The sequence below is a fragment of the Carlito syrichta genome, unplaced genomic scaffold (genome assembly GCF_000164805.1).
Source record: "Carlito syrichta isolate Samal-C Ts95f unplaced genomic scaffold, Tarsius_syrichta-2.0.1 Scaffold308804, whole genome shotgun sequence".
Taxonomy (NCBI): Eukaryota; Metazoa; Chordata; class Mammalia; order Primates; family Tarsiidae; genus Carlito; species Carlito syrichta.
In genome coordinates this window covers 778090-791669 of record NW_007252900.1, presented here as the reverse complement: position 1 = coordinate 791669, position 13580 = coordinate 778090, and the positions used below count along the sequence as shown (strand labels likewise).

General features: G+C 38.7%; 1 protein-coding gene and 1 pseudogene across 1 annotated transcript in view; both read right to left on the bottom strand.

Annotated features, from left to right (window-relative positions):
- DDX4 (DEAD-box helicase 4) overlaps positions 1–13580 on the bottom strand; it is a 74433-nt gene that overhangs the window by 42824 nt on the left and 18029 nt on the right. Inside the window, exons 3-4 of the mRNA XM_021716392.1 lie at positions 6116–6193; positions 3181–3186 (exon numbers count right to left, since the gene is read on the bottom strand). Of these exons, the coding sequence (XP_021572067.1) occupies positions 3181–3186; positions 6116–6193 (84 nt within the window). The remainder of the gene's footprint in view (positions 1–3180; positions 3187–6115; positions 6194–13580) is intronic.
- On the bottom strand, positions 1039–2375 carry LOC103268242 (annotated as a pseudogene).

The following is a 13580-nucleotide window of genomic DNA, read 5'->3' as shown; positions in this document are numbered from 1 at the left end:
AATGATTTCCTGTACCTCTGTAGAAAAACAAAAAACCTTATAGGGACTACTAGTTACACTGCCCTTTAAGATAAACCATATACAACTGTATATATAGATATTGAATAAGAACTCATTCAGGCTGCTTTATACCAATTATTAGCTCCATTCTCTTAAGGTAAAAATCAACTTCTTTTCAGCCACTTCTATATTACCTCAAATGTCACATTCTCCTCTACAAGTACATGGGCAAAACAGAGGTATATGTCAGTATAACCACTATATTATTTCTATTTCAAAACATCAAAATTCTTAAAGTTTTACAAACTAACACATAATCTCTTCATCTGCTAAAGAACAATACAACTAAATTATAATTCAATATCCAATATTATTTCCCTTCTCAGTAAAACTGAAATCCTGTTAATTTGTTTGTTGACTACTTTTTTGACTGTAGCAAATCTTTATTACAAATAGCTAAATTTCCCCATAATGTCTCAAACAGTATCAAACACCATCTCATATCACTACACAGAGCAGAGTAGGTATTCAGCACTAGAACCAAGTGAGAAGTGTCGAATTTCAAGCTTTTGATCACATCACATGGTAACCAGGAAAAGTTTAGATGTCATTTTCCCACGTTATCCAACTGTGCATCTCAAACATGATGCCATCTCAGTGGAGACAGTTTTATTTCATATTGTAAGTGCAGGAAGTTGAGAGAGATAAAAATCCAGTAAAAACACACTGATCTCAATTCAACTCAGTTAAGAAAAAAACAAAAGCAAACTTAACTTAGTTGTTTCCATGGAAGAAAGGTAAAGGATGGCATGGAGTTAAGAGTCAAAACTATGACAAGGGCTGACAGCCACACATGGTATGTTGTAGCTATCTGTCATGTGAGATTTTAAAATAAAGTGGCTTTTGTGGATTTTTTTCTTTTTTGGTATTGCAAATATGTGCTGTTTAATATTACCCAAATTCAATTTAAAACATTTTTGCAAACAAAACAAAATTCAAAGTTTTTAAGGCAAACATCTTCTAAGGAAAAAAAGAAAGTTATTTGTTATAAAATTGTGAGGATACCCAAGCAAGACCCCAGTTAAGGTTCATCAGCATGAACTTGAGAGCTTTTATCCACTGTTCTTCAGAGTTAAACTGGGTTTTGATGGGATAGGAGCTGCTGCTGCCTCCTGTGCCTTCAATCTTGCCTTCCTCCACATCCCTCCTGTAAGGAAGGTAAAACATGTCTTGCCTTTTTCAACTTCTTTGAACTGCTGCACACAGTCCAGGAAAGCCACCATTGCATGGTCAAATTTGTTGTTCCAGAAAAACCGCAACCACCCCAAAAACAGTGTAACGACAGCTCCTTAGATTTGCCTGTCAGAGACACCAGATATGAATGGTTTCTGTAAGGAACAAGTTGATACTTATGAAATTTCAGACCCATCTTGGCCAGAGCATGGAGCAGCAACACAGTCTGACCCCAAGCAGCATTAATCTCATTCCATTCCATAGGAATACTGGGCAGGCAACCTAGTCCGAAGTTAATGATTGTGCCAAATTGTCCATGGTGCCAGATGTGGAAGGTCACATTGGAGACATTTTCTTCCGCTTGTCCAGCTGCATTTGGGCATAATATATCTGGTTTTCTATGCCCTTCAGCTCATCATCCAGCTCCAGCTGCTGTCTAAACTCACTGTATTGTCTCTGATACTGAGTTTCTTCCTGATCCAGTATCTCAGCCTCAGTCTGGACCTTCTTAAGACTTTTTGCAACGAGCTTGGGGTCCTTCTCCACATCCTCCAGCTCCTGGATCAGCCTCTCCTCCTCTAGCGCCAGCAACTTCAGCTCCATCTGTAGCTGCTCACTGTCATCCTCATTCATTTGCTCTAGGATCTCCAAACATCATTTATACTTCTGACACTCATTTCCAGTGACATTGAGCTGAGTGTTCAGCTGGTCTAAAAGAGTATCTGTGAGATTCCTCACACAGTAGGTGATCCACATCTGTCCGGCCTGACATGATGTCAAAAGGGTCCCCAGTGACCTTCAGTCTTTGTCTGAGGTTCTCCATAGTGCCACCATCAGATATCTCCCCGATCAGAGCAAAGCTGTTGGTGTTATCTGTGGATATAATCCTGGCTGGGGGGATGAATCTGCAAGAGACACTATCCTGGTGAGTTTCAATAAACGGCTTCTCCTCTCCTGAGTTAGCCTCTTCCTCCTGGGTCTCTCCTGGTTTTGTCTGGGCTGTGGTAAGTAATGGAGCTATGAGCTCCTAAATGGTGACCCGATCCAGGAAGTCAAAGTTCGTGTCCAGTTTCAGGGGCTGGCTTCAGTGCTGGCACAAAGCTCAACTGCATGGTGCCGTTGGACATCTTAGACCCCTCCATCCATCGGGACCCTAGAGCCTACTACCCAGGTCTGGTCTACTGTGGGGGCACTGCAGTTGCAGGTCTGGCATGGAATAAGGCCTCCAGATGTGCCACTGCCCAGTCTTCAGCTTGACAACTTTTTTAAAAAAAGGTTTTATCGAGTTCTGCTTTCAAATTTCTTAGCCGGGCTCAGTGGCTCAGCCTGTAATCCCGCACGCCTTTGGGAGGTTGAGGTGAGTGGACTGCCTCAGCCCGCGGGTTCGAGACCCGCGTGGGCAGCAAGACCTCATCTCTACAATAAATCAAAAAATCAGCCAGGCATGGTAGCCCACGCCTGTAATTCCGGCTACTCGGAAGGCTGAGGCAGAAGGATCGCCGGAGCCCAGCAGGCGAGGCTGCGGTGGCCAGGAGCGGCCACTGCACTCCAGTCTGGGCGACCGAGTGAGACTCCAACTCAAAAACAAACAAAAAAATAATAATAAAATTTCTTATTTCCTAAAAACCTATGTTAAAGATTTATGCATCGCTGGAGCATGTAGACATGTCTTTAAAATTAATTTTAAAAGCATCAATCTAGCAAGCTTTCATAAAATTTTTAAATATTGAGTTTTAATACAATGATCTTTAAGCACAAAGATGCTCACGGAATACATACCTTAAAACTAAATGTCAATATGGAATGCCTGTCAGTCAGTGTTTAAATTATAAAATCACTCAAGTTTTGATTGTAAGATATCATAAGCAAGTAATTACTTGTTTCCAAAACCTTTTTCAGCTCTAAAACCACCCACTGTAGATATATTCTCTCCTTTATTAGACTTACCAGCATCTGAAAACATTCAGATAATTTTATGTTAAAGAGTTTAACTAAGTGTGTTATCAAAAACTAGTAATTAAACAAATCTTTGGGGTAGGGAATTTCCAAGGACAGGAAGAGAATAGAATAGAAACCTAAAATTAAAAAGTAATATACTTGCAACTTCTTTTTAAAAACTCTTAAATGATGATACCAAGATAAAAACATAAATCTACTACTGGTAAAATACAGCTTTCTACTAGTTGTTATTTTACTGGAGACCTTCAACCAGGAAAATTTAGCTCCATAATTTTTTATGTTGAATCTTCATCCTGATTAGAGTCAGCTATTACAATCTGCACCAGGTGAAAGTCGCTGCTGTTGAAAACTTTATACTTTTACCTGTTTGTTTGTTTTTTTACTGTTCTATCTGTTCTTTATTTTTCTAGTTCTCTCTCTCATAATCTTTCTACTTTTAAAATTAAAATAAGGGACTACATAAGGCAAAAAAGCTATGAATACAATTCCCCTTTATACCTCCACATCTCACCACACTATTTTCCTGCACTGACCTTAGCTTTATTTCCCATTATATAATTCTTAAACCCAACATTTTAATTCACATAAAACAACTTCCTATGCTCCACATTACCAACTTCTAATACTTTGTATCTTTGTACATGATGTTTCTTCAGTATGGCATTTCTCTGTTTTCCTATTTTTCCTATCAAAATTCATTTCATTCTTAAAAAATCCAATTCTGTAAAGTCTTCCTTCAGCCCTCCATTCATAATTTATCTTTTGTCTACATTCCCACAGCATTTATACCTTTACCTATCTGTACCTTTAAGTAATATTTCTTTCCATATGTTTCTCTACTACTAAATTAACAATCTCAAGCACAGAAATGTGACAAGGAGCATGATTATTTAAAATTAAAAATTAAAAAAAATAGCAGAGACATCCAAAACAGCATAAACTGATATTCAAACTTTCAACGGTGAAAATTAAAGTATTCCCTGTGATCCCTATAAACTGTCTTGCCTGTCTCTATAGCATTCTAATACAGAGGAGTTAAAGGGGATCTGTGCAACTCCTAAAAAACACATGCAAAATTGTGTATGCCCAACTAAGTATTTTCATCAGATTTCAAAGATATGTGTGATTTAAGAAGTTAAAACCACTTAGCCATACTTCACAGAACATAAAAAGCTAATCAATATTGTATTTTAAGCAACTGAGTCAACTTCAAAAACATTACTAATTATACAAGTTCTACTGAGAAAAAAATAAATAATTGAAACAATATAAAATGTTAGATGAATCATAAGAAGTTACACTCATGGGCCCATGAATTTCCCAGATTACATGTAGTATATAAAGATAATTTTTTTAAGTATTAGTATCCAACAGAGAGTCTTAATCAGAATTTAATGTGCATTTCAATTTAAAACATAGAAATAATTTGTGATAAAGTCTGTCTCAGTAATGGTTTGCTCATTGAAAAAGACTTTATTCTACAATATTTAGAAGTCTACATCAAAAAGTATCATATAGTCTCTTCTAAAAAATAATTTTAAAATATATCTAAATATTAATTTTCCTGAATGCAGTACTAAAATGTTATTTCTTATATTAGTAGTAGCTAACAAAAACTATATTTGAACCTCTTAGCACAATTACATGATCCAAATCAGCAATGTATCTTACTTAATATGCAGGTTTAAAAAACAAAATATATATGTATATTTGAATAAATTATTTCCATTAGTAGCAGGAACATGTCAAAATATAAAACTCAAATGTGTGTTCACTGAATCTAAATAAGAAATTAAGTTTTCCAAATGTCAAATGAAACATCACACATCAAAACTTTTAGTTTCCATAATAAAAAAAATCTGGAGACAAAGCTTTTTAAAAAAAATAACATAAATTCAAGGATAAGTGAATATGTTAAATATGTTTATCACCATTATTTTTTTGAGTTAAGTTCTCACTCTGGCACTCAGGCTGGAGTACAGTGGCACAATCACGGCTTACCACTGCCTCAACCTCCTGGGCTCAAGGGATCCTTCTGCCTCAGCCTCCAAGCAGCTGGGATTCCAAGCACGTGCCACCAAGCCCAGGTAATTTTTTTTTTTTTTTTTACAGAGATGAGGTCTCACTATAACTATGTTGCCCAGGCTGGTCTTGAACTTCTGAGCTCAAGCAATCCTCCCACCTTGACCTCCAAAAGTGCTGAGATTTCAGACATTCACCACTGTGCCTGGTGAGAAGTGTTAACTATGTTTAAAACTATCAAATAGCCATAGTTATGGCATCTTTTACAAAGATGATCAAATACATTTTTAAATAAATTTAACTTGAAGTTCTAATATGCTATTGCACAACTATAAAACACAGTGCAGAATATTTTCAGCATTTTAATATTAAATCTAAAAATGGACTGTAGGATGGTGTTTTGCTATGTCATTATCTCTCAAGTCAAGTGTTAGCTGCCCTAAGAGCAAAATTTAAAAAGCCAATCTTGACCAAAAAAACTCTTAAAAAATTAACAATAATGAGGTAACAGAAATGTTTCCTATATTGCCTTTTCTTGAGAAATATAAAACTTAAGAAAAAGGTCCTTCTCATCTCTAATCCCTGAAGCTTTTACAAAGGCATTCTTCATGTCAAATGCTGAAAATCAACATCATAAAAAACAATTAAAAAACAGTTATGTGAAGCATTTGTCCATCCAACCCATCTGTCCAATCAATCTGTCTAATCAATTTAACTACTTCCTACTATCTCAGAAAAGCAACACAACAAAAAAAATTCAACTTGAAAGAATGAACTCATCATCTCAACACAAAGCCAACTACACATAGTTATAACAGACTTAGCTCTCCATCAAACAACCATGAAAGCCTCTATCCACTCCATTACTCAACAGTTGAGAAGATTAAAGACAGACACTTACCTCTGTTTCTCAAACTCCTCTGAGAGGTAAATCCACTTCTCATGAAATGATCTCTTTGAGATGGTCCATTATCCATTTCTAAAGCAAATAACATTGTGAAGCAAATTAAACAAAAGTGAGTATCTAGGCAACTGCAACCTTTAAGCTTTTTCAATGTGCTACATGTGGCTGAGGAAGAATTTTATATAGCAATAAAAAAAAAAAACAAGACAGAGAGCCTAGTAGAAAAATAAGTTATGGGGCTGGGCATGGTGACTCACACTTGCAATCCCCGCAATTTGGGAGGCTGAGGTGGGAAGACTGCTTGAGCCTGGAAGCTCAAGACCAGTCATGGCAACACAGCAAGACCTCATCTCTACAAAAAAACAAAATGTTTTTTAATTAGTCATGTGTGGTGGCACACACTGGCTGAGGTAGAAAGACTGACTGACTCCAGGAGTTCGGGGTTGCGGTGAAGCAAGACTGCTAATGTACTCCAACCTGGGCAACAGATTGAGACTCTGACTCAAAAAAAAAATAGGCTATGGATATGAATAGGTAGTTCTTCAAAAGAAAAATAAATAGTGGCTAAATCTCTCATAATTAAAGAATTGGAAATCAAAGGCAACAGCAATTTTCAACCACTTGTAGAATGGAAAACAGTTCTAAGTTTGCTAATACCCAGAAAAGTCAAGAACACAGGGAAACAAGCACAAAACACACAATGTATTTACACTACCAACTAGATCAATCTTAAAAGACATATACCTTTAGAAAGTACACTAAACTGGGCAAGGTTGCTCACCCCTGTAATCCCAGCATTTTGAGAAGCAGAGGCAAGAGGATTGCCTGAGCCCAGGGGTTCGAGATCAGCATGGACAACTTGGCAAGACCTCATCTCTACAACAAATCAAAAAGTTAGCTGAGCGTGTTGGCTTGTGCCTGTAGTACCAATTACTTGCAAGGCTGAGGCGGAAGGATCGCCAGAGCCCAGCAGGTAGAGGCTGCAGTAGCCGTGAACATACCACCGCACTCCAGTCTGGGTGACAGAGTGAGACTCTGACTCAAAAAAAAAAAAAATTGAACTACCACATGATCCAGCAATACACTGGGGATATATCCAAAGGAAAGGAAGTACTGAAGAGACATCTGTATAACTATGTTTACTGCAGCAGTGTTCACAATAGCCAAGATACAGAATCAACCTGAGTGTTCACCAACAGATGAACGGACAAAGAAAATGTGGTATATATACATAATAGAATATTCAACTATTAAAAGAATGAGGTTGAGTGCTCAACAGCAAGTTTTGAAGACACCACCAAAGGATAAAGTGGCTCTAGAAAAGGGGGGAAAGGGAGAGCAGCCACCGGGAGTAACAGTCCTGACAAGAAGGCTCAGGGTCCTAAAGGTGGTGGCAATGCAGTAAAGGTCAGACACATTCTTTGTGAAAAACACAGCAAAATCATGGAAGCCATGGAAAAGTTAAAGTCTAGAATGAGATTCAATGAAGTAGCTGTACAATATAGTGAAGATAAAGTCAGGCAAGGGGGTGACTCAATTTGGATGACCAGAGGGTCCATGGTGGGACCATTTCAAACAGCAGCATTTGCCTTGCCTGTAAGTGGGATGGATTAGCCTATGTTTACAGGCCCACGAGTTAAGACAAAAATTTGGATATCATATTATTATGGTTGAGGGAAGAATATAAAATCATATGATAGACTGAAAAAAAAAGAATGAAACCCTGTCATTTACAGCAAAATGTACGAGCCTGGAAGTCATTATGTTAAGTGAACTAAATCAGGCAAGAAAGATAAATACCACATGTTCACACTCATACGTGGAAGCTAAAATAGTTGATCTCATAGAAGTAGAGAGTAGAACAGTGGTTACTAGGAAGCGTGGAGAGAATAGTGGAGATAGAGTGAGCTTCGTTAAAGAATACAAAATTATAGCAAGATGGAAAGGATAAGTTCTAGCATTCTATAGCCCTGTAGAGGGACTACAGTTAACAATTTATTGCATATTTTCAAATAGCTAGAAGGGAGGATCTTGGATGCTCCCAACATAAAGAAATAATAAATGTCTGACGACGGAGAAAGGAAATCATATTTAACAAATGAGGCTGAAAAAACTGGCCAGCCACATGCAGAATAAAACTGGATCCCTTACCTATCACCACAGACAAAAATTAACTCAAAATAGATGAAGGACTTAAATGTAAAACCTCAAACTGCTGGGCTCGGTGGCTCAGCCTGTAATCCTGCGCTTTGGGAGGCAGAGGTGAGTGGACTGCCTGAGCCCGCGGGTTCGGGACCTACCTGGGCAACTTGGTGAGACCTCATCTCTACAATAAAATAAAATAAAATAAAATAAAATAAAATAAAAAAGCCGGGCTTGGTGGCTCAGCCTGTAATCCCGCGCCTTTGGGAGGCTGAGGTGAGTGGATGGCCTGAGCCCGCGGGTTCGAGACCCGCCTGGGCAGCGAGACCTCATCTCTACAATAAATCAAAAAATCAGCCGGGCGTGGTAGCGCATGGCTGTAATTCCGGCTACTCGGAAGGCTGAGGCGGAAGGATCACTGGAGCCCAGTAGGTCGAGGCTGCGGTGGCCGGGAGCGGCCACTGCACTCCAGTCTGGGCGACAGAGTGAGACTCCAACTCAAAACAAAACAAAACAAAAAAAAAAAAAAAAAAAATTAGCCAGGCGTGGTAGAGCGTGCCTGTAGTTCCAGCTACTGGGAAGGCTGAGGCGGGAGGATCGCCGGCGCCCAGCAGGTCGAGGCTGCGGTGGCCGAGCGGCCACTGCACTCCAGTCTGGGCGTCACAGTGAGGTTCCAACTCAAAAAAAAAAAAAACCTCAAACTACAAAAATCTTACCAAAACATTTAAGAAACACTCGTCTGAACATCAGAATAGGCAATGAGTTCACAAGCAGGTCCTCAAAAGCAAATTCAACAAAAGCAAGATTGACAGGTAGGACCTTATCAAACTGAAAAGTTTTTACACAAAAAAAAGAAACCATCAAGAGAGTATCTCGACAATCCACGGTATGAAAAAAATCTGCAAGCTATTCAACTGATAAAAGTCTACCATCTAGGAACATCTAGGAATTCAGATAAATTGACAGTGAAAAAAATGTTTAAATATTTTGAAAGATAAGTGGTCCCCAGCATTGCAGATCCACATAGTCCTGCTCTCCATCCAGGCTTTGTTAAATGCTTCCAACCAGGACGATCTGCTAGCAAATAGTTGCAGAGCAGTGGAAGATCAATGAGGCCCAAGCCACAGAAACAGCTAGAGCATGGACTAGGCTATATGCCATGAATAATATTTAAATCCATCATCAAGTGCATGTCACTTCTCCTGTTCTGCCAAGACTTCTTCCTCTTTTGTTTGCATTTAATGGACACAGTCTTAGAAACATTCAGAATAAAAGCCCAGACATCTTCAGTTCTTTGGTGATTAAATGCACATTAGTTAAAAAAAAAAAAAAAAAAAAAAAAGGCGGGCAAAGGATAAGAATAGGCCGGGCTCAGTGGCTCAGCCTGTAATCCCACGCTTTGGGAGGCTGAGGTGAGTGAATTGCCTGAGCCTGTGGGTTCGAGATCCACCTGGGCAACTTGGCGAGACCTCACCTCTACAATAAATCAAAAAATCAGCCCGCGTGGTAGCGCATGGCTGTAATTCCAGCTACTTGGAAGGCTGAGGCAGAAGGATCGCCTGACCCCAGCAGGTTGAGGCTGCGGTGGCCGGGAGTGGCCACTGCACTCCAGTCTGGGCGACAGAGTGAGGCTCCAACTCAAAAAAAAAAGGGATATGAATAGACACTTCTCAAAGAAAGCCACTCAAGCAGCCAACAAATATAAGAAAAAATGCTCAGCCTCACTCATTATCAGAGAAATGCAAATCAAAACTACATTGAAATATCACCTAACACCAGAAAGGATGTCTATTATTTAAAAAGTCAAAAAAACAACAGATGCTGGTACGGTGTGGAGAAAAGGAAATGCTTCTACACTGTTGGTAAGAATGCAAACTACTTCAACCTTTGTAGAAAGCAGTGTGACATTTTCTCAAAGAACTAAAAACTGAGCTTCCATACAATCCCACTTCTGGGAATATGCCCAGACAAACATAAATCACTCTACCAAAGAGATATCTGCAAAGGTATGTTCATTGCAGCACTATTCAACATAGCAAAAACATGGAACCAACGCAGATGCCCATCAAAAATGAACTGGATAAAGAAAATGTGGTACATATACACAATGGAATACTACATAAAGATCAACAAAATCATGTCCTTTGCCGCTGGAGATCATACTAAGTGAACTATCACAGAAACAGAGGAATGAATGCCACATGTTCTCACTTTCATAAGGGAGCCCTAATCACTGATCACATGAGCGCAAGAGTGGGATCAACAGATGCTGGGCAATGCCAGAGGAGGGAGGGAGGGAGGTAGCAACAGACAACACACTGGGTACCAGGTTCACTACTGGGGGAGAAAGGGCCTGCTAGAAGCCCAAACTTCACCTGCATGCAACTTACTTATGTACAATTAAATCCTCACTTGTACCTCACAATGAAAATAAAATAAAAAGTAAAATAAAGGAATAGAAAAAGTAAATAGGTTTATAATCATTAAAATTATTTAATAATTAGAAATAAAAATCTCTAGATAATTAGTAATAGAAGGAAAATGTTTAACCAGCATGTGTGCCCACTACAAAATTAAAAACAAGACACATTCTAGGATGTATTTGTAAGTCATATAACCAAGAAAATATGAGAAGATAAAGTTAGAGAACTCTTACAAATAAATTTTAAAAACATCCAGAATAAAAACAGATAATTTAAAAGGCAATTCAAGAAGAGGATCTAGAAATCACCAGTGTATATGTAAAACATCGACTTTCACAGTACTCAAGAAAATCAAATTAAAAGAACTTACTATTTCACTTGTATCAGATTAATAAAAATTACAATGTCTGATAATACTGTGTTGATAAGAATATAGGGAGATGAGGCTATTATACTTTTCCAGATGGAGAAAAATTACCACGGAGAGAATAATTTATACATCCACTTAGGAGAACAATTTGCCTAAGACAGTCACATTTCTATAAACAATAAACAAACAGAAAGTCCCCCCAAAAAGCACAATTCCATTCACAATAGCCACAAAAAATATCAAATACCTTGGCATCTTCCTAACCAGAGACGACGAAGACCTTTACAACAAAAACTACAAAACATTGCTCAAAGAAATCAAAAGACGACACAATCAAATGGAAAAATATTCCATGCTCATGGATTGGAAGAATCAACACTGTTAAGATGTCCATCCTACCCAAGGCAATTTACACACTTAACACAATACCCATTACATTGCCAGCAGCATTCTTCTCAGACTTGGAAACAACAATACAGGAATTCATATGAAAGCATAAACGACCACAAATTGCCAAAACAATCCTCAGCAAAAGAAACAGAGCAGGAGGTATCACATTCCTAGACTTTAAACTTTATTATAAAGCTACAATAATCAAAACAGTTTGGCACTGGTACAAGAACAGACATATAAACCAATGGGACAGGATAGCGACTCCAGAAGAAAAACCTCAATTTCTCAACCAACTCATCTTTGACAAAGCCTCTACCAACCAACCACTGGGGAGAGAACCTACTCAGTAAATGGTGCTGGGAAAACTGGCTGACCACATGCAGATTAAAACAAGATCCCTACCTATCACCATATACAAAAATTAACTCTAAATGAATCAAAGACCTAGACGTAAAACCTCAAAAACCTTAGAAAATGCAGGAGACACCCTTATGGATATTGGAACTGGCAACCAATTCCTGACCAAAACCCCAAATGCCCATGACATAAAAGATAAGATAGACAAGTGAGACCTCATCAAACTGACAAGCTTCTGGAAAACCAAAGAAACCATCGACAGCAGGAGACAGCCCACAGACTGGGAAAAAATATTTGCCAACTGTATGTCTGACAAAGGCCTAACATCTAGGATTTACAAGGAACTCAAATGTGCCAAAAAGAAAAAAACAAACAGCCCCATTAAAAAGTGGGCAAAAGATATGAATAGACAGTTCTCAAAAGAAGACATACAAGCAGCAAACAGATACGTGAAAAAACGCTCAATCTCACTTGTCATTAAAGAAATGCAAGCCGGGCTCGGTGGCTCAGCCTGTAATTCCGTGCCTTGGGAGGCTGAGGTGAGTGAATTGCCTGAGCCCGTGTGTTTGAGACCTGCTTGGGCAACTTGGCGAGACCTCATCTCTACAATAAATCAAAAATTAGCCGGGCGTGGTAGCACGCGCCTGTAGTTCCAGCTACTTGGAAGGCTGAGGCAGAAGGATCGCCGGAGCCTAGCAGGTCGAGGCTGCGGTGGCTGGGAGCGGTCACTGCACTCCAGTCTGGGGACAGAGTGAGACTCCAACCCCCCCCCAAAAAAAAGAAATGCAAATTAAAACTACATTGAGATACCACCTAATTCCAGTCAGAACGGCTATTGTCGATAACTCAGAAAATAACAAATGCTGGAGAGGACGTGGCGAAAAGGGAACACTTCTACACTGTTGGTGGGAGTATAAACTAGTATAGCCTCTGTGGAAAACAGTGTAGCGACTAAAAGATCTAAATATCAACCTTCCATATGACCCCGCAATCCCCCTACTGGGAATATACCTGGAAGAATTCAAATCATTCTATAAAAAAAAAAACCTGCACATGTATGTTTATCACAGCATTGTTCACAGTAGCAAGAACATGGAACCAATCGTGCTGCCCATCAAAAGAGTACTGGATAAAAAAAAAGGTGGTGCATATACACAATGGAATATTACACAGCTGTGAAGTTCAAAATCATGAACTTCACAGCAGCCTGCCTGGACTCAGAGTCTATAATACTGAGTGATCTTTCACAGAAACAAAGAACTGAGTATCACATGCTCTCATTCATAAGCAGACCTTGAGCAATTATCGTAATACTATAAGAAAAGGATTGGCAGTAGTGGGAATCTGCCTGGGGAAGGGGGGCACACCTCATCAACAAGGGTTATCTGCATAATGATCATTTGTACACCTAATCCTGAATTGCACCCCACATCTTTAAAATAAAAAAATTAAAAGTTTAAAAAAATGCACTGAACAATTACCACAATTAAAATTAATGTCAATTATTAAAATAAATGAACAAGGGCTATAAAAAAAATACACATATCTAAAATCCAGCAATACCAGTCCCTCAAAAAAAATATTTGAGGCAATAGATATATTAATTACCATGACTTGATCATTACACATTGTATGTATCAAAATATCACTCTGTATCCCGTAAATATGCACAATTATTATGCATCAATTAAAAATTTTAAAAAGAAGCTGGGCGTGATGGCTCACACCTATAATCCCAGCACTTTGGAAGGCCAAAGTGAGAGGACTGCCTGAGCCC